General features: G+C 46.7%; 1 protein-coding gene across 1 annotated transcript; it reads left to right on the top strand.

The window, feature by feature from the left end:
- Positions 1-790: 790 nt before the first annotated feature.
- On the top strand, positions 791-18,541 carry LOC103189706 (parathyroid hormone/parathyroid hormone-related peptide receptor). The gene is made up of 13 exons (XM_042343368.1): positions 791-941; positions 7,071-7,176; positions 10,286-10,396; positions 11,103-11,224; positions 12,722-12,816; positions 13,244-13,424; positions 14,258-14,411; positions 14,677-14,737; positions 15,266-15,332; positions 15,865-15,959; positions 16,432-16,573; positions 16,906-16,947; positions 18,151-18,541. Exons 1-13 carry the CDS (start codon positions 825-827, stop codon positions 18,511-18,513), a joined length of 1,656 nt encoding a protein of 551 aa, XP_042199302.1. The 5' UTR covers positions 791-824; the 3' UTR covers positions 18,514-18,541.
- The last annotated feature ends 1,743 nt before the right edge of the window (positions 18,542-20,284 follow it).

Raw genomic sequence — 20,284 nt, 5'->3', positions numbered from 1 at the left:
CACCGTGCGTCAGCCACCAGCCAACCCATCCATCTCTCTCTCTCTCTGTCTCTTTCTCTCCCTCTCTCAATGCCTCTCTCTCCCTCCCGCCTTCCTTCGCAGACCCGGGCTGAGATCAATAGCTTGGCAGGGGCTGGGGAACCAACACACAATTTATTATTTTAATTGAAAATGAATGCTGACTCACGGTTCCCTCTTCCTGGCGAGCGATAGGATATCTCTGAACGATATTTCAACCGATCAGCTCTTTATAGAGGTCACAGTGTGAGCTGACGAGACTCTTTTACTCTCTTTTTCCCTCTCCCACTGGAGCTCTCCACTCTAACCCCATTCCCTGCTCTCTCTCTCTCTCTCTCTCTCTCTCCCCATCGTGTCTGTACTGGAGCTCTCTACTCTAATCCCTGTCATGTCTGTCAGACGCTCCCATCGTTCCCGTTTTTCCTTGCCTACAATCACAACGTGTGATGCCCTATTTAATGGACTTGGTGGGTGGGACAGCACTGGTCAGGAGAACCCCCCCCCCCCCAACCCATTGGTCTAAAAAAAAAGAATCAAAATACTCACCTGCAACACTAATTTTCCCATTTGAGAAACCATGGCAAGTGGGAGAAAGTTGAGCAAAAAAATATTTCTCCCCCACCTTCTCCCCCTCTCTCTCTCTCTCTCTCTCACTTCTCTTCTCTCCTCTCTTTTGCCCAACACCCACCTCCTCCTCCTCCTCCTCCTCCCCAAGAGGTGAAAGCATCATTCGTTCTCACAGACGAGGCTGTGAGAGTGATGGAAATCTCAATGCTGCTGTGACTGCAAAAGCAGTGGTTGGTTACATGTTGGTGGAAGGAGTACCATCAGATCCACTTGAGGGACCCAGAGGGATGGAGCAATCCGCTTTGCTGAGCAGTCTCCTGGGTCTGTGTTGGTGTCTGCACTCAGTCTCAGCCCTGGTGAGTACAGGACAAGACAGTCCATCCCAATACCTGATGGAGTGGCTGCTATTAACCCATCCCCAGTGTGTGCTTTACTCTGTCACACAGCAGAGAATCTGCTCTCTCTTGAGCCAGGAGTCGATCTCAGTCCCACTTGGGAATTTTCATTCCCATTTCACTTTGGGGGTGGGGGGGGGAACCTCAACCTGAGCGTTGGTAAGTTTGATTGGGAGTGGGGAGGGAGATGGGGGAAAGCTACTTGTTTTTATTTGGGATGTACAGTGATTGATTGATTGATTGATTGATGGAACTTTTGTTCGAAACAAGTAAGCGATTGATTGTTTGATGATAGCTGCGCAGTCCTGTAGCTCGGTGGTTAGAGCACTCGCCTCGCAAGCGAGAGGACCCGGGTTTGATTGCCGGGCGGGCAGGGCGAGACCTTAGGCAAGTTTCCTTACTTACCCTCACACGCACGCCTCTGTTTTCCGAGCAGTAAGTCAGAACCCCGGTTGCTAAATGATTGGCGGATTCACTTTCCAGGTGTAATAATCCCTCCACCAAAAAAAATGTGGTCATTCAATCCACGACTGTTTGCGGGGACGCTGCTGTGCGCAATCGGCTGCCGGGTTTCACCCACAAAATACACAGTCAATCCACTTTACGATAACTCTGCGAAACGCTTTGAGACATCTCAACATTGTGATGAGGCGCTTTTTTGGGAAAAGAAGTGAGAATTTCTACCACTGTCCCGACCAGTTATTGCTCATCCAGAATAGTGTGAAATATCCTGCACTACAACGGGATCTGTTGGGGCGACGTGATGCAAGTCTTTAAGGCTTTAGTGGCTATTGGGCGAGGTACAAGATTGGAGCTGGCCAAGCTACAACACTTAGACCTCGAGACATTTCAAAGCCCTGCAAAGGTATCATTTCCGTAAAGTGTGGTGACTGTGTATCTGTAGGTGATTTATAATAACAGTGATAACCATCCTTGCTTCGTTGAGATGTCTCAGGATAGACTGTAAAGTGCAGTGACTGTGTATTTTGTGGGCAACCGGTTGTGCGCAGCAGTGTCCCACAAACAGCCACAGAGTGACGGACCAATTTTATTTGAGGAATTGTTGGCCAGGACACTGGGAGAGAGGAACTCCCTTCTCCTTGGAATAAGCGCGATCCGGATGATAATAATAATAATGATGATGATAATAATAATCCTTGCATTGATTTAGCATCTTATTACGTCTTCGAGACATCTCAAAGCACTACACAGAATATACTGTGAACTGAAACGACTGTATATTTGTGGGCGAAACGTTTCATATTTGTATAGATTTTCGCAGATACATACACATATGTATATATATATGTATATAAACATACACACAAAATTTGGGTCGAAGGAATACAAACCGGGTTGTAAGTGGTGTGTTGCAGCTCGTGAAAGGCTCGTTACAGAAAGATCTGTAAACCTGGGAGCAGCAACGTGTCCGACCACAGGCTGCTCGGGTCCATGGTCCTGTAATTTCCTGTTGTCTTCACTTTACAATTGCCTGCAAACACACAGTCACTACACGTCACAGTGAATCCTGTGAAGCGCTTTGGGACGTCCTCCCCGCGTGAAAGGCACCGCTATCTAACGCGAGGATCATTTTATAACAACCACTAAATAAAATAATAACAATGTGGTCACTCGATCCACGGCTGCTTGTGGGACGCCGCGGTGCGCAGTTGTCCGCCACGTTTCGCCCACAAAATATAGAGTCGATCGCTTAACGGTGCATTCGGTGAAGCGCTTTGAGGTGTTTCGAAGACATGATAAGGCGTGATATCAAAAGCAAGGATTATTATTAGGATCACAATTCTGTTTGAAGGTTTATGGTCGCCCAGAGTGTTTACAGAAAGGACTTAAAAAGTCTTCATTTGGACACCAGTACATTTTTTTTAATAACTCTCGAAAAAAGCGGCTTCCAAACCAAGAGTGGGTTTGGGAATTTTCACAAATTCCACGCAACTTTAAGATTGTAATCGCTTTGGTTTTGAGGCTAAGGCTGCGATTAAAGACGCTCACCCCTCTTGCACTGAGCTCCTAAACAATCCTGAAAATACCACATGCGTCGGTTGTGCTGTGGTTTGCGTGGAATACAACCAGAATGTCACTTCTGGCTTATCCTCTGTCATTTGTGCTCGACCGCGATCTCTCTCTCCTGGTAATTTGTTTTCCACCCCAACAACAAGCTCAGTTCCCCTGTCTCCTGCCTCAACCCGCTTGACTCCTTGCGGAAATGAAACCTCGCTGGCAATTGCTGGGCAGACAGTAAAAGGAGTCACCAATTTGTCACTTGTTCGAGAAATTCAACGGAGGTCTGTGAAAAGCGGCGTCTAGTTTGGGGAAGACAATGCTTCTCTGTGCTATCTTTGGCCGCAGATTTTTTTTCTTGAACCTCTTTTTAAGAGTCCATGGCTTTCACTCCCGAATCCGATCACTTAGAGTTCGACTCTAAGGTAATACATTGGATAGGAGAACTTTTCAATTGCACTGTCCGGATAGAGTGAGAGAAAACCGAGCGACAGAGAGAGAGAGAGAGAGAGAAAGTTGGAGAGCACAGAGAAATAGAGAAATAGGAGCACAGATACTCAAATAAATGTCGCAACAACAATAATAATAATCCTTGCACTTGATACAGCGCCTGACCACATCAGCGAGCCATCTCGAAGCGCTTCACAGAATATACTATAACGTGCAGTGACTGTGTATTTTTTGTGGGTGAAATGTGGCAACCAGTTGTGCACAAACAGCCATGGAGTGAGCAACCAATTATATTGGGACTGTCGGCCAGGACACCGGGAAAGAGAAATTCCCTTCTCGTTTCAAACAGTGCCAATGGGATCTTTAAATGTGCAGTCAATTCACATCCCACTATATTCTGTGAAGCGCTTTGAGACGTCTCGAATACATGATAACGTGCAGTATCAAATGCAAGCGTTATTATTCCCTCCTCTCTTTTATGAATTTCATATGAGGCAAACGGCGCAAAGTTATCCCGTCCTAATGAGAATCCTCAGAACGGTTTGACGATTCGGAAGAAAACTTAATTGGATTTCCCCACTCACCGCACTGCACTCTGCGAAGCATAAAATAATTCGCACATCAACCAGCGTCGCAGACATAGAGAACTGTATCACTGAGGCTTAGCACAAAGGTGGCAAATTTATCCCTGAGATGAATCAATTCAAATCCAAATACACTTGTAGCACGTTAGGATGCAAAAAGCCTCTTAACTCGGTCATTCACCTCCAGTCAGGGCTCCAAGAGGAACCTTGCTGTGCGCAAGTTAGCTGCCGTATTAGCTGCTAACACAGAATAATACCTATTCGTGCTTTCACAGGTTTCGACACAATAAGCCTTACATTCATCTCTGTAAGCAGTAATACAGCAGATGCATAAATCAAAACTCCCATCAGTGCACACTCTGAGGGTCCTACAAGCCCTAACTGTTGCCATCCTCAACAACAACAACATATTATACTTGTAAGGCGCCATTCCTCGACCTAAACTCCCCAGGATTAGGTGAGCAGGATACTTCCCACAGGGGGAAGAGGGTGCATGTTCCCTATTGCACCAACACCAACGTGTGTGGAATTCTCCGACACAGTCAATTCACTTTGCAGTATATCTTGTGAAGGGCTTTGAGACATCTCAATGACGTGATGAGGTGCTGTATCAAACACAAGGATTATTATTATTATTATTATTATTATTATTAACAGTAGCTTGGTTTCGAGACCCTTAAGAACGGCAATGAGTTTCCGTGTGCATCAGATACCAGTCCAGCTAAAAGCATGATAAGCGGAAAGCGTTAAAATATTTGTTTAATCAGTGGACCGCTTACTGTCGATCCACTTCACTGTGATTTTTAGACCAGGTTCTTTTTTTTCCCGTGAGGGTGGACGGGGCGGGAAATAAAAGCTAGGAAATAACGTGTGGAGGCTGGAATGTGTTTGTGAAGATGGTTGGTCAGAGCGAGGGCTTTGCTTGTTGACTTTGTAAGAGTGGTGTTGAATGCAGACTCTTCCCTCCCTCGCTCCCTCCCTCCCTCCGAGCTGCCATCTGGTGTCCACTGTGTTTGTCTCTGGTCTCCTCCCACCTCCACGTCTTACACACACGGTCTCTGTAATTGGCATGAGAAATGCAGACAAGAATATAGAGCCTGGGTGTGAGATTCCGGAAGTGCCGGGTTCACGTGCGTTATGTGACTGCTATCAAAAATAAATACCAACTCAGGCCTTCATAACCTAAACATCCCGAATTCCCGTAGCATAGTGGTTAGTGCGCTCGCCTCACAAAGCGGGTGGACACGGGAGAAACCTTGGGCAAGTTTCCTTACCGCCTTCCAGTAAGTAGGAACTTGATTGTTTTGTCGATTGAGGAATCGCTTTCCAGGGATAACCAGCCCCGAAAACAAAATTGGATCACTCACTCCCCGACTGTTTCTGGGACACTGCTGTGCACGACTCGTCAACCAAAACCCCAGTCCCTCCACATTACGAATACATTCTGTGAAGCGCTTTGAGACATCTCAACAATATAAGTATAAGGGTATACTATAATCAAATACAACAATTGTTATTTCATTACTATTATTGTTATCCCAAACCCAGCGAGGTGCTACTTGGAAGAATAGCAGGAAATTCTCCTGTTTAATTCCTGGCCAAAGTTCCTCGCTCATCTCAAAATCCACTCCCCTAAAAATTAAAATGGCTCTTAAGTGCTGCAGACAAGAGGCTTACAAATTGAGATTGAATTTAACGATTGGTCCAACAATTTTGCGAGGTCTTACATCTTAGTAACAGTAGTAACTTGCATTTTCACAGGGCCTTTCATGTGGAAACAACAACAACAGCAGCAGCAAGATTCCGTTTGTTCCATTTATAGAGCGCCTTTCACGTCTCAAAGCCTTTCAGAAAATAATTCTGATTAGCGGTGAAACGATTTCTTTAAAAGAAGGCGACCCCCCAGTCCATGGCTGACAAGATGAAGAAGGCCCTTCGTTTCATCTGATCTCATTCTCATCCCTGCGGCGCGCTGGCCCTACTGTCTCCCCATCACAGCATCAAGCTCTGTTTTAAATAAGTCCGGTGCCTTTCTTCCTCTCTGACATTGCCTGACCTGATGCATGTGGTTATCTTGATCTCTCTCTGTGTAATAGAGCCCAGCTCCTAAATTGCTCGAAGCTGGGATGGACCTGGAGCAGTCTGTAAAAGAGCGGTGGCTTGTTAGCTGTCGATTCCCTCACTACCTCTTGCCCATTAGCAAGTCTCTCCACATCATGTCAGCCTTGTTATATTTTAGCTCAAAGCGAAACCTCATACAGACATTTTTAGGTGGGCCGATGATTCACGCTTGTCAAGATCAATAAAGCTGACACATGTCAATGGACGGTGTGTTTTGGACTGTGTCGATTCCTTTGATGGAAAATAATTTTCCCAAAGCGCTTTACAGAGTACGGTTGATCAGAAACAAAGTGAAGGTTCCAATTGAGGCAAACTGGGCAGCTAATGTGGGCCAGAGACCCCCCCTCAACACTGAAGCCGGGATGGTCAATTCGTTTGAATTTTGCGATAAATTTAGGATGAACGATGAGGAGGGTTAGCAATAAGACGAAGAATAATAATAATAATAATAATAATCCTTGCATTTGATATAGCGCCTTATCAGGTCTTCGAGACGTCTCAAAGCGCTTCACCAGAATATACTCTAAAGTGAATCGACTGTGGGCGAAATGTGGCAGCCAATCGCGCACAGCAGCGTCCCCACAAACTGACTGGTAGGTAGACAGAGGTGGGTGTGCGGAGTAAGGAAACTTGCCTAACGTTTCACCCCGACTAGGAATCAAACCCAGGTCCTCTCGCTTGCCAGGCAAGTGCTCCAACCATTGAGCTACAGGACTCCATAATTCATCTGTGGTAGCAATGGCACGAAGCCACATGAATCACGGACGGTCATGGCCAAGAAATTAACGATACAATAAAAGCGCGGGATGGTGATTGGATTATGAATAATAAAATTTGTACGCGACGCAGAATGCGCGCGGACTAATAAAGATTTCTGCCTCAGTCATTTGCACAGCTTGTATTTTCCTATCCGCAGGTCGACGCAGACGATGTCATAACAAAGGAGGAGCAAATCTATCTACTGTTCGAAGCCAAACAGACGTGCGAGAGGTCTCTCAGAGCGAGGGCCGAGGGGAGCCGAGGTAACGGACGCTAAACCTTCCACTTAACCAACATTCAGCAGCACAAAGTTCCAGCCCCTCTTGTCCCGGTTGTGTTTTTGTGGCCGAAATGCAGCAGCCAATTGCGCACAGCAGCGTCCCACAAACAGTCATGAATTGAGTGACCAAATTATTATTTTTTTTAGTAGCACTGTTCGGGGAGTCAAAGAGCAGGTGGTCTAATGAGGGTCTGTATTAATTGGCTAAACAGTTGACGTCAGGTCTCTCCGTGTGAACTCAACGCCTTCAATAAGACACATCCCTTGCCCGCTGGCTGTCTCCGGAAAAAGAGATTAAAGAAATCGGCTAATGAAGCATTAAATTAATCCATTTAAAGTGCTCGTTAACAAACGAGTCCCCACTGAGGCGAGACTAGGTAACGTTAACATGCTGCGGTCACCTGCAGCACAGTCACTACGCTTCACAGAAAAAAACCTGTGGCATCTGCCCGACGTGAAAGCCGCTGAATCATAAGCAAGGATTATTATGGGGTTTTTTTTTGGGGGTGGGGGGGGGGGTGGTGGAGTGGGGAGGTCAGCCGGGTGTCTGACGCATGTGAAAACCAGTGCGCTTAAGAGTATCCAAACCAAACTAAGACGACCACACGTGCATGGAAATTTCCATGGGAATGGAATGCGCGCCCTCTCTCTTTCCCGGATGGCCCCGCACTGCTTAACCAATTCCAGTAAGTATTAGGCGCAGATCGGCAACAGCCCAAGGCTTGAGGACCCCAGAGTGAGATTTGGCGCAGTTGCTGGAGTCTCCCTCCAGATAAAACGGCACAGTTTGCCATCGAGAACGCTGTCTGGCAAGTTTGCCGCTGCTTTAATCCAGCTCGGAGCACCATCAGTACAGTACAGTACAGTGGGGTCCTGTAGCTCAGTGGTTAGAGCACTCGCTTTGCAAGTGAGAGACCTAAGTTCAATTCCAGGCAGAGGGCGAAACCTCGGGCAAGTTTCCTTACTCCACACAGAGCCCTAATAATAATCCCTCCAAAAAAAAACAATAATAAATTGGTCATTTTGAATCTACGACACTTTGTGGGACATTGCTGTGCGCAATTGGCTGCCGCGTTCGCCCACAAATATACAGTCAATTCAGTGTGTTCTGTGAAGCGCTTTGGGACGTCCTCCCGACGTGAAAAGCGCTATATCAAATGCAAGGATTGTTATTATTATTATTATTATTATTATTAGCTTGCAGGGTTAACAGGAACATTCTTTGTCCAAGTGACATGTGCTGTGTACTTTGTGGAGTCTTGTGGCGTAGTGGTTGGAGCACTCGCCTCGCAAGCGAGAGGACTCGGGTTTGATTCCCGAGCAGGGCGAAACAACTACAACAACAACTTGCATTTGTTTAGCACCCTCCAATGCAGGCTGGCGTCTCAGTAATATAATAATAAGGCAAGTTTCCTTACTCCACACGCCTCCGTTTACCTCACAGTAAAGTAGGAACCTGGTCAATTGGCGGCTCGCTTTCTGGTGGTAATAATCACTTAAAAAAAAAATCACTCAAGTACATAAATAACAATAATAATTTTGGTCACTCAATCCACAACTGTTTGTGGGACCGTTTTGCCCACAAATTCACTGTGCGGACTACCCTGTGAAGCATTTCGAGCCGTCTCAATGATGTGATAAAGTGCTCTCTCAAATGCAAGGAATATTATTATTGTTAATAAGCTGCCAACTTGTTAAGAAGCTCAGTGCTGACATCCTCTACAAACGTCTCAGCTACGAGGGGGCTCTTCCGACACCTGTCGGGGGCAATAAAGAGCGACTGGAGCAAGGGTGAGTTCAGACCCAGGAACCCCCCCACCCACCCACTTCCACTTCCCCCCCCAAAAAAATTCTTTGGACCTGAAAGGGTGAATGCCAAGGCGCAAGCAAAGAAGACGGATGTGCTGAGAGAGACGGAGCAGCAATATCGAGGCCAAGAGCAATAACCTACTGAACATTATGTCGATAAATAAATCAGTAGATTTGTCAGTGAGTGAATGTGGCTTCTGCGAAATCCCCAATGTCATCACAGCTAATTCAGGGCTGAGTTTAATGGCTTCCGACCAATATGACTTAATAGCAACAATCCGCACCGGAGCACACGGCATTAGCTCTGTCGCCTTAGCAACACCAGTCCAGAGATGACATTTGGATACGGATCCCACACAATCCACACACAAAAAAAACCTTCCCCACTGCACAGCCCGACTCGGTCTGACTCTGGTCACTTTCCAGGATTTGGTTGCTTATCTGACATCGACTTTCAATTAACAATGTGGCCCTGAGATAGCATCACCTCCGTGAGCTCTGCACGCGGCTGCACCTAATGGTCTCCTGCCTGCTCCCAGTGCATCTGCCACCACTTTCAGCCTGCGTGAGGCATTCTTCCCGTGTTGACGTCAGGCCATTGACCCTTTCGGGACCAGGTGAACACGTTCACCTGAACTTTGGATAAATTTTGGAACTCAATCCCACAGTCCCTTCGCCTCGCCTCCTCGCCTCCCGTCCAGTTCCTATCTCAAGATTCTCCTCTTCGACCGTGCCTTTGGTCACCCTCCTACCCCCATCCTCCCTGCCCTCCATCCTTTCCTGATCCCAAACCCCTGCTGGGGTCCAAATCCCAGACTGTCCAGCACCTTGGGACGTCCTCCCAACACGAAAGACACTGTGGAAATGTAATTTGCTGTTGTTGATGTTGTTGAATTAACCCTCTCAGATGGTGTTTTCCCTCTAGCAGTTGCAAGGCTGACTACCCGGGTTGTTAAAAGGAGTGCATTGTACAGCACAGATTAAACGGGACCTCAAGGCACCGGTTAGATGCAGAGTAAAACTCCTTCTTATCCGCACCCAACAAATTGCTTCAGCCCCAATTTCAGAAGAACAACAACTTGCATTTATATAACACCCCTCACGCAGGGTGGCGTCCCAGATCGCTTGACAGTGGCGGAGCACGAAACCATTGGGGGGAGGGTAGAGGTGACAATAGACACAGTCAGAGACGTGATAAGCCGCTATATCAAATGCAAGGATTATTATTATTATTATTACTGTGGGATTGCTCATGCTGATGCCTGGCTTTATTTAATTTGCAGATGGTATTTGCTCGCCCGAGTGGGATGGCATTGTGTGCTGGCCAGCTGGCACCCCCAACGACATCATCTCAGTCCCATGCCCTGAGTACATTTATGACTTCAACCACAAAGGTAATCACTGGACCATGTTTGGAATCTGCCCTTAGTTAAGGTGCCAGTTGGTCGCTAGCACTCTCACCTTGGAGCCTGAAGGTTGTGGGTTCAAAGCCTTACGTCGGAACTTTGAGCTCCCAATCCAGGCTGACCCTCGTGTGTGGAGCTGAGGGAGAGCGTTATTGGCAGAGTTCCCATCCTCAGTGAGAGACCGTAGGCCAAGATCATGTCTTCAAGTGAAATTTGGCCACTCAATCCACGACGATTTGTGGGACTCTGCTGTGCACAATTGGTTGCCGCGTTTCGCCCACAAAATAATAATAATCCTCGCATTTGATACAGCGCCTTATTATTTCTTCGAGACGTCTCAAAGCGCTTCACAGAATATACTGTAAAGTGAAATGATGGTATATTTTGTGGGCGAAACATGACAGCCAATTGCACCCAGCGATTTACTGTAAAGTGAACAGTCAATTCGCTTTACAGTATATTCTGTGAAGCGCTTTGAGACATCTTGAAGTCGTGATAAGGCGCTGTATCAAATGCAAGGATTATATTATAATTATTATATATGTTAAAGATTTTGCGATACTATTCAAAAAGAGAAGAGAGTTTCTCTCTCCCCCGGTGTCCTGCCAGACAATCCCCCAGATAAAATTATTCATTCACTTGGCTCGTATTTGATGGCAGGCGGTGACTGTAAATATTTTTCTCTCTCTGGCAGGACAGGCGTATCGCAAGTGCGACACACACGGGAACTGGGAGCTGGTCGTTGCCTTGAACCGAACGTGGGCCAATTACACAGAGTGCACTAAGTTCCTGATGCCCGATTACCAGCACCAGAAGGTAAATTACATGAGAATTTGAGGCTCCTCAAAGCCCAGTTCGCAACTGGAGGCTTACATTGGGTCGGAAGGTGACCTTAGCCATTGTAACCCACGTGGGTGTTTGAGAAACAGCTTCAGTTGCACACGGTATAACGCAACACAACCCATCACTCACTAACTGTGTTCCAGCAAGTCACTAGAAGACAACAGCCCTTTTCAGTTTTTCCAGAAATTTTGAAAAATTGGCACTTGGCTTGGATTCGCTGTCCAGTGTCGTGTGATTGTGCATTTGTAGGCAAACGTGGGGCTTCCAGTTTGTGCTCAGCAAGCTCCTGCGACACGCCATGAGGTGAAATTTACCATTTTATCTGTCCGCCATGTTGGCCGGGATTCAGAGACAAACTCCCTTCTCTTTTCCAATAGTGCCGTGAGATCTTTTCACATCCAACGGAATAGACAGGCTGTCTCCTCCAAAAAGGACAGCATCCCTGACACCACCATGCTCTCCCCGGTGTTGACACTGGAGTATCAGCCTGGACTTTAAGCTTGATTCCTAATGTGGGACTTGAACCTACAATCTTCTGCGTAGAGCGAGAGAACTAGCAACTGGGGTAGTTGGAGACCTGTTTCACTCACTCATCTCCAATTGCGCTGCTGTTACCATGATGGGTGGTGTCTTTACCAAATGAGACATTGGGGAGGCACAGTCTGCCTCCGTAATGCTGTGTTTAACGATCAAGAGGAACACGGTGAAAAAGTACATCTCTTCTACGAATGCCTCCAAGCGGAGACTTGCTCCCAATATGGGTTACTCACTTACATTGCCTTTGAAGGTGACCTTGATCATTCTAATGAAAGTGGTTTCAGAAACGGATTCAATTGCACACGGCGTAACTCGAGGCTACTTGTCACTCACTCAGCAGCGTTCCACTGGGAGATGAGAGCCTTTCACAAGGAGAGAAGAAAAGAATATGAAATGAGTCAGACGATTTCCAGTCGAAGGAACTGCTCAAGACCCCTCCACCATTGATAAGAAGCTCACGCGAAGATCCCAGACACAAGCATTCGACGTGGAGAATAAATGAGATTTGTCAAGAGCTCAAAGCACAAAACTTCAACCCCTCAAAAGTTAAAATGTGACTGTTGTACTGTTTGTTATCAAGCGCGCAGAAGCAAGAATGTATGGTCTGCTCCAACCCACCTGGTCACTTGCTTTTGTCGTAAAAGATCGCAAGACCTGTAAATTGCACGGACGCAGGCACACGGACACATGCACACCACACATACACACACACACCACACACACACACACACGCACACCACACACATACACACGCGCACCACACACACAATACAATTTCCTTTGAATTTCAATTCATCTATGTTCAATCCGCAGTGACCCGAGCCGTGCCAGGTTACCGCACGCGCTCGGTCCTTCACGCGACAGTCACTTCCACCTCTCCCGTGGACCATTGCCGGGACCAGGAGTTGACTCCCTGTTTTCTTTCCCCCACAGGAAGTGTTTGATCGCTTGCACCTGATGTACACCGTGGGTTACTCCGTGTCCCTGGTCTCCCTCCTCGTTGCCGTCTTCATACTCAACTACTTCAAGTAAGGAAGCGGTAATTCACACTCTTGGCCACAGCACCGCGCTCGTGTTGAAGTGGCACAGACAACACAAATCGGAGTTGAGATGCAGATCAGCCATCATTTTTATAGAATGGCGGAACGAGCTCGAGGGGCTGAATGGCCTACGCCTGTTCCTATGATTCACAGAGTGGGTAGCAACACACCCTTGTTTCACCGCCATGTAATACTTCACACAAGAGAGAGAGGCACGGCCCCTTTTGGCCCTTCCCTTACAAGTCTGCCAATGACAACACCAAGAGTCGCTGTGACATCCAGGGCTTTGCGGAGGACCTCCTACAAAACACCACCTGTGACTTATGAGCATTCCCCCCCCCCCCCACCCTTTCCCCCCCCCTGGCTCGGATCTCAGTCGTGCTTCAGTGATTCTCCCTCTCTGTTCCCTCAACAGGCGGCTCCACTGCACCAGAAACTTCATCCACACCCACCTGTTCGCATCCTTCATCTGCCGCGCAGTCAGCATCTTTGTCAAAGACGCGGTGGTCTACTCCGAGTCCTCGGTGGATGAGATCGACAGGTTCCGAGTGGAAGATTTAAAGGGTGACCTGGAGCCCGGAGTCAGGCCCCAGTTTGTAAGTCAAACAGCACAGAGTGTGTAGGAACATCGGGGGAGTTTGGAATGGGACAAAGCCACTGGCCCAATAACAGCCACACAAACCTCACCTCACGGTGGGCTCGGCTCCACTCGCTCCTTCGCCTACGGACAGATCTGTTGGTGAGACTCCTTGAATAGCAAAATCAACTGAGCAAAATATCTGCACCACTCATCCTTAGAAAGTCAGAACCCGGTCCTAGTCAATTGGCGGATCACTTTCTGGGGTTAATAATCCCTTAAAAAAATAATTTGGCTACTCAATCCGCGACTCTTTGTGGGACACTGCTGTGTGCCAATTGGCTGCCACATTTTGCCCACAAGGTACACAGTCAATTGACTTTACAATACATTCTGTGAAGTGCTTTGAGATGTCTCGACGATGTGATAAGATGACACATCAAATGCAAGGATTACCACCATTATTATTGTCCACATCTCCCATGTTCGAACCTGATTTTCACTCCATAGGCCTCTCCCCCCTTCCCCTCCACGTAAATCTTTGCATCTCATAGAGCAGCTTAGCTCGGTTGGTAGAGCTTTCGCTTGCCTCCCTCTCTCTTTCCCAATTAAACATCCCAGTCAATTCTGCCTCCATGGTCCTGAGTCAGTGTGGGCCACCCTGTCAGAGATGCCCACTCTCTGATGGACTAACAAATGTTTCAATTGCCATGGAATTTGTGGGAGATTAATCAAGATGCGGACAATAAACACACACTCACTCACTCATACAAAAGGACGTATTACCCATGGGGTTATCAGCCCATTGTACCCACTGCCTTTCAGCCTGGTAACTGAGCTCTGCCTTTGCAGGTTGGCTGTAAGGTATCTGTGACTGTTTTCCTGTACTTTCTTGCAACCAATCACTACTGGATCCTGGTGGAGGGCCTGTATCTGCACAGCCTGATATTCATGGCTTTCTTATCGGATAAGAACTATCTCTGGGCACTAACTCTGATAGGCTGGGGTAAGGACATTCCACAATTTATTTCATTGTACAAAGTATTTTTGGTAACTTCGAATCGCTTGATTACACAGTCTCAGTTGGTAGCACTCTCACCTCCAGGTCAGATCGTGGCCTGTGGCTTCAGCTGCTAGATCGCGAGTCGGGAGCTCAGTCTAGGCTGACGTACCAGTGCAGTGTGGGTTGTGTTGTGTTGGAGGTCCTTTGGTGATTGGAGATTTAATGAGGTTGCTGTTGGACTAAGCGAGTGTTTCTGTATTTTCCCTAGGAGTGCCAGCTGTTTTCGTGGCTGTGTGGACCAGTGTCAGAGCATCGCTGGCAGACACTCAGTGCGTACTCTGTTACTCTCTAAAATAACCCTCAAGAAGGTGGTGGATTATTCCTCTCGTGTCCCCTTGTGCACTCACATTCCTCTGTCCTGGCAAAAGTAGCTTGAGGGCTTTATCTGTGTGCGCTCAGATAATATTCAGTTTGTGCTGATAATGCTATAATATGAAATCGATGAATACAGATAAAAGGATTTGCTACACGTAACTGAAAGCAGGAGAGGTGCCCCATTACCCACACCCCCCCACCCATACCATCCACTTTTTGCAAAATAAATTTAATGCCGTAAAGGGGGTGGGGAGAGACTAAGGGGTGGGGTGGAGGGCACATGTGTGAGTTGGGAGGATGTGGGGAAGGACAGTGGTTGAGCTGCAGCTCCATCTTATGGTCTGTCTGAAAACTGATGCTCATGGCGTGTTGGGATGAAAGGCAACAAAGTCCTGACACGTGAAGCCATGACACTAACTCTGGATGTTTACACTGCAACTGAATTCTCTCTCAATGTGAATCATTTCTCTGCCTTTCTTCAGGTGTTGGAACCTCAGTGCTGGGAACTTAAAGTGGATTTACCAGGTGCCTATCTTGGTTGCTATTCTGGTAAGTGAGATCCTCACACAGTAATCACGCGTTGCACTGTATTGTAAGCTGGTGTTCAAGGAGTAGCAATCACCCTATGTAGCATTTATTAACGGAGTTGCACTCTGTGCCTTATCTTCTCCTGAACCAGACTGTGCACGTCCATCACTCCCATCCTCGCCAAACTCCTGGCAGATCCTCTTCCTACCTCTGTAATTGTCTTCAGCCCTATATCCTTTGCGCTCCCAATTCTGGTCTAACTGTTCGTTCCTCACTACCCACATCCATCCCATAACTTAGTGGCCCAACCTTTAGCCGTGATGCACCTTTCTTTTGCAACTCTCTTCCAAAATCTCATCGCCACACTTCCTCTCTCCCTGCCTTCATGTAGCCCTCCTCAAAACATTGGCTGGTCAACTTCCTTAATGCTCTCTTCTTGCAAGGCACTTTGTGAGATGTTTCCTCTACGAGAAAGGCGTCATATAAGTACACTTAGTTATCACAATTGCAAAACACTGCACTTCCCAATACAATGCCTCTCACTCTTTTTCAGGTGAATTTCTTTCTCTTCCTAAATATTGTCAGGGTTTTGGCATCTAAACTTTGGGAGACAAATGCTGGGAAGCTGGATCCTCGACAGCAATACCGGTGAGAACTCGAACTGATTCGCGAGATAGGGATTTTTTTTGCCCACAAAGTAGTCAATCGACTTTACAATCATATTCTGTGAAGCCTTTTGAGACAAACTCAATGACGTTAATAAGGCGCGATATCAAATGCAAGGATTATTATGATTATAGTTTCTTGTCTGCGAATCCACAAGCTTATGTATCCATTAAGCTACAAAAAAATACTACTTGGGTTCCTGAAACGAAGGCAGCTAACTTTATTTTAAAAGGGAATAAGATGAACTTGTGAAGACTGAAGTTCTGAAAGGATTTGGGGGGCAAAGAGGCAGGTAGAGATTAGAGAGCTTCAGTGGGGAAGCTAGCAGAGTGCGGACACAATAAGCCGATTGGCCTATTTTAGCCCTGCGATACCTACATTGTCCTCATATCCTCAGCAAGAGAACGAGGTATTGAGAAGCACAGTATTGTCAATTTGTTTCGCTTCTCTATAGAAAGCTGCTGAAGTCTACCCTTGTGCTCATGCCTCTTTTCGGTGTCCATTATGTGGTCTTCATGGCAATGCCCTACACAGATGTCTCTGGGATTCTTTGGCAAATCCAAATGCATTACGAGATGCTCTTCAATTCCTCTCAGGTACGTTGCTGCTTCTCATTGACTTTTCTGGGTGGGTTGGTGTGTGGGTGTATTTTTTTGGGAGGTGGGGGGAGAAAAGGGAAGGGTGGGAACTGAAGGCACTAATTGATACTGGAGTATGCCTGCATACCTTACTCAAGTGCACAATTTGTTTTGTATATGAGCATGGACAGCTGAGTGTCCCAAATGGAGGAATCAGGGGGAGCGATAAAGACCTTTTTAATGGCAGGGGCCCAAAACCCGAGGCAGTTGGGAAAGGGGAGAATATAATGGAAAAAAAAATGTTGAGTTAAATTATTTATTTTCTTTTTCCTCCAACAAAAAAAAAACAGGGCTTTTTTGTCGCTTTCATCTACTGTTTCTGCAACGGAGAGGTGAGTAAGGCCGTGCACTGCACAATGCGAGCGAGCTAAATCACTCGAGCATGTTTGGATAGATACTGTGAAACTGTCAGCCGCCTATTGATTTAGGGCAGTAAAAAGCACAGCTCATCACGGCAAGCTGATTTATCTTCTGTTGGGTCTTGGTCAAACATCACCAATATAATTCTGAGACTTCACTCCCTGTTGTCGGCTTAATTAAGAGTGCAGAAGCCAGTCAGTCACATGGCTCCGTGTTGAACTGTTTTGTAGCTGAGCACCAGACCGTGGTTGCACCCAGGAAACGGGTCAATGGCAATGTGTGGCTTCGTTTGCTCAGAATGCAACTCAGCTACAGTCAAGCTTACATTTCAGTGCACTCAATGCTTGGATTGCTGGTGAGCATGAACCATATCCCCACACCTCACGGCTTCAGTAATGCCAAGGTCTCTATTGAAGAACGTGCTGCGCTCCTAAAAATAGTTCATTCATTTTTCCATTGAGTCATTAATTTCGGTCCAGTCTGCCTTGTGCTTCAGGTAGATGTTAAACGCTGTGAGGATGTGCAGTGCCCTACCTTGAAATATCCACGATCTTCAGCCCCTCTGCGCCCCACCCTCAAGGAATTCCATCCCAGTCCCTTCCTCCCCCCACCACCACCTTCCTTCAAGGTACGTTTCAAGACCCTCCTCTTCGACCGTGCCTTCGGTCACCCTCCTATCTTCCCTGATCGCCAGCCTTCCTGATGCCAAACCAACCCCAGCTCGGGTCCAAATCCCTGACTGTCCAGTGCCTTGGGACGTCCTCCCGACGTGAAAGGCGTTATGTAAATGTAATCTGTTGTATCGATTTTTGCTTTTGATTGCAAATTAGATAAGAATAAAAAGGTATAGTCCTCCCACTGTGAAAAGTGCTACAGAAATGCAATTTGTTGTTGAAATGGGAATAAATAGGATAGCTGTTTTTAGATCACCCAGCGCAGGCATGATTGGACTGAAAACGCCTGTGAATGTGCTGTAAAGTTCTGTTGGTCAAGAACACTCAGGAGTTGAATGTTCAAAGGTTTTCAAGTGGAAATTTCCAATGTGAACAAATCAATCGCATTTGCGAAGGTGCATTTTTCGTGGAGAGTTGTAGGAAAGAATGTCGTACAGTATTTCAGATCCTCGTGGACATCTCGTTGACGTGCGTGTATGCTTCTCGTTGGCATCCGTCCAGGTTCAAGCAGAGATAAAGAAAGCTTGGCTGCGGCGCAACTTAACTCTGAATTTTAGGCAGAAAGCACGTGCGGGCAGCAGCTGCTATTATGGAGGGGTGACCTCTCACGCCACTAACAGCGTCAGCACTACAATGGGCACCAAGGCTGTGCCCGCCCTGCACTTCAGTGCCAAGCATAGAGTGCTGCCTGTGCACTCCATCAGCCACCTGCCTGGTTATGTACCCAGCACGTCCCAGTCAGACAACTCCCTGCCCTCACCTATCCTGAAGAGCAACACAAGAATACACGAGGAGCATTCCCCAAATAAGGACCAGGAGATTCCGAGGACTCCTCCCAACGTCGAGGGGGAAACTATTATGTAAAGAAAAAATTGTATTAAGTCATGTGTCTTTTCCCTGTTGAATAAACTGGAAACATTTATTATGTATAAAGTATGTTGGGAAATAAGCTTTCTAAGGCTACAGAGCAGAGCAGAAACAGAATAATTCATTCAAACGTACACCATGTTAAATGTTACACACACACACGACTCAGGTCAGGGAGAACTTAGGAGCTTATCTCTCAACTCACTCACCTCTCTTCACAAGGAGTAAATAATCAGGGAGAAGGATGAGTGTGTCCTTGACCCAGAGGGTGGATGGAACGTGGAATTCTCTGCCAAACTTGTTGGAGGCAGAGTCTGTGGATTTTAATAGGGAGTTTGATAAATGCTTGGAAAGGAGGCATTATAAAAGGTGTGGAAAAGATGAGGAAAAGGTGGGACTGAAGATGGCGACGATGTCAGCACAGACTTGATGCACGCAAAAATACTTAAAAAAATCCTCAAATTATCCGCATTTGATATAGCGCCTCATCACATCTTTGAGACGTCTCAAAGAGCTTCACAGGATACGCTGTAAAGTGAACTGTCAAGTGTATGTTGTGGGTCTTTTTCGCAAAAATAAATCATCGAACGCTGAAATATGGACCACTGGAAAGTGCAGTCATTAAGAGCCAATCCGCAGGGATTTGAAACCCAATAGATAAAAAGGAGCATTTTAAACCTGACCACTCCGCTTACAATTGAGCAGAGTCAATCACAAACAGCGTGTGTCCTATTAATTGGACAATTTTGCAGCCGGCCGCTTGTGACATGCATCCTGCATTACTCACCCAGGCTGACCAATAAGGTTTGCTGTGCCGGAGGCATAATTGAGTTCAATGATTGCAGTTAGTGAGTACAAACTGCCACCCCCTGCAAACCACAGCCAGACTTGATTTGCTTTCCAATTACATTTGCTTAATGGTCAGTGAATGAAGCAGCAATTTGCAAAGATAATGGTCCCATCATCACAATTCTGAATTGTGCAGCCAAGACGGTCTGGGCTCAGGACATTTTCCACGGTCTCGCCAAACACAAGTTCTTACGGGTTACATTTCTGGAAGGGAAATCACGAAAATATTGCTTAAGGGTGTTGAGGGATATGGGGCAAGGGGCGGGTAATTGGTGTTGAGGTACAGACCAGCCAAGATTTTAAAGCATGGTGCAACAGGTCGGAGGGGCTGAATGACCGACTCCTGTTACTATGTTGCCCGCAGACCCATTTCAAATCCAGCATCCAGTCCTCAGCGGCCACCCTGACTTAAAAGGTTCGAACCAGCATTACAATCCAGAATCAGTCTTGCATAATATCTCACAGCTGTCCCAAAGATCCATTCAGCAAACCTCGCTTGTTGGACCATGTCCTCTCTGGCCAGCAGGCAGACATCCTCAGCCCGACCCTTCAAATCCCTTCACCATATTGCCCCCCCCCAATCTATCTCTGCAGTCATCTTGAATCACACTTCTCCAGTCTCCCAAAACTTGGGTGCAAAATGACTGCTACATCTTCCTGCAAAACATGTCCTGTACGCGATGCAATCACTGTAAAGCACTTCTGAGATGTTCGGAGTGATAAAGTGCTAGAAAAATGCAAGTTCTCTAACAAAATACTTATAGTGAAAACTTGAATGATGTTACCAAGTGTATTCAGAGCGCTCCACAAACAGGGAGTTTCACACATTCGTTCCCAAGAGGACACCCACCCTTCTCAAATCTAATGTACAAAGGGGCTGCAGATACAACGTAAAGCAGAGCAACAAAGGTGATACTCA

The sequence above is a fragment of the Callorhinchus milii genome, unplaced genomic scaffold (assembly GCF_018977255.1).
Source record: "Callorhinchus milii isolate IMCB2004 unplaced genomic scaffold, IMCB_Cmil_1.0 Scaffold23, whole genome shotgun sequence".
Taxonomy (NCBI): domain Eukaryota; kingdom Metazoa; phylum Chordata; class Chondrichthyes; order Chimaeriformes; family Callorhinchidae; genus Callorhinchus; species Callorhinchus milii.
This window is presented reverse-complemented; position numbering and strand designations above follow the sequence as displayed.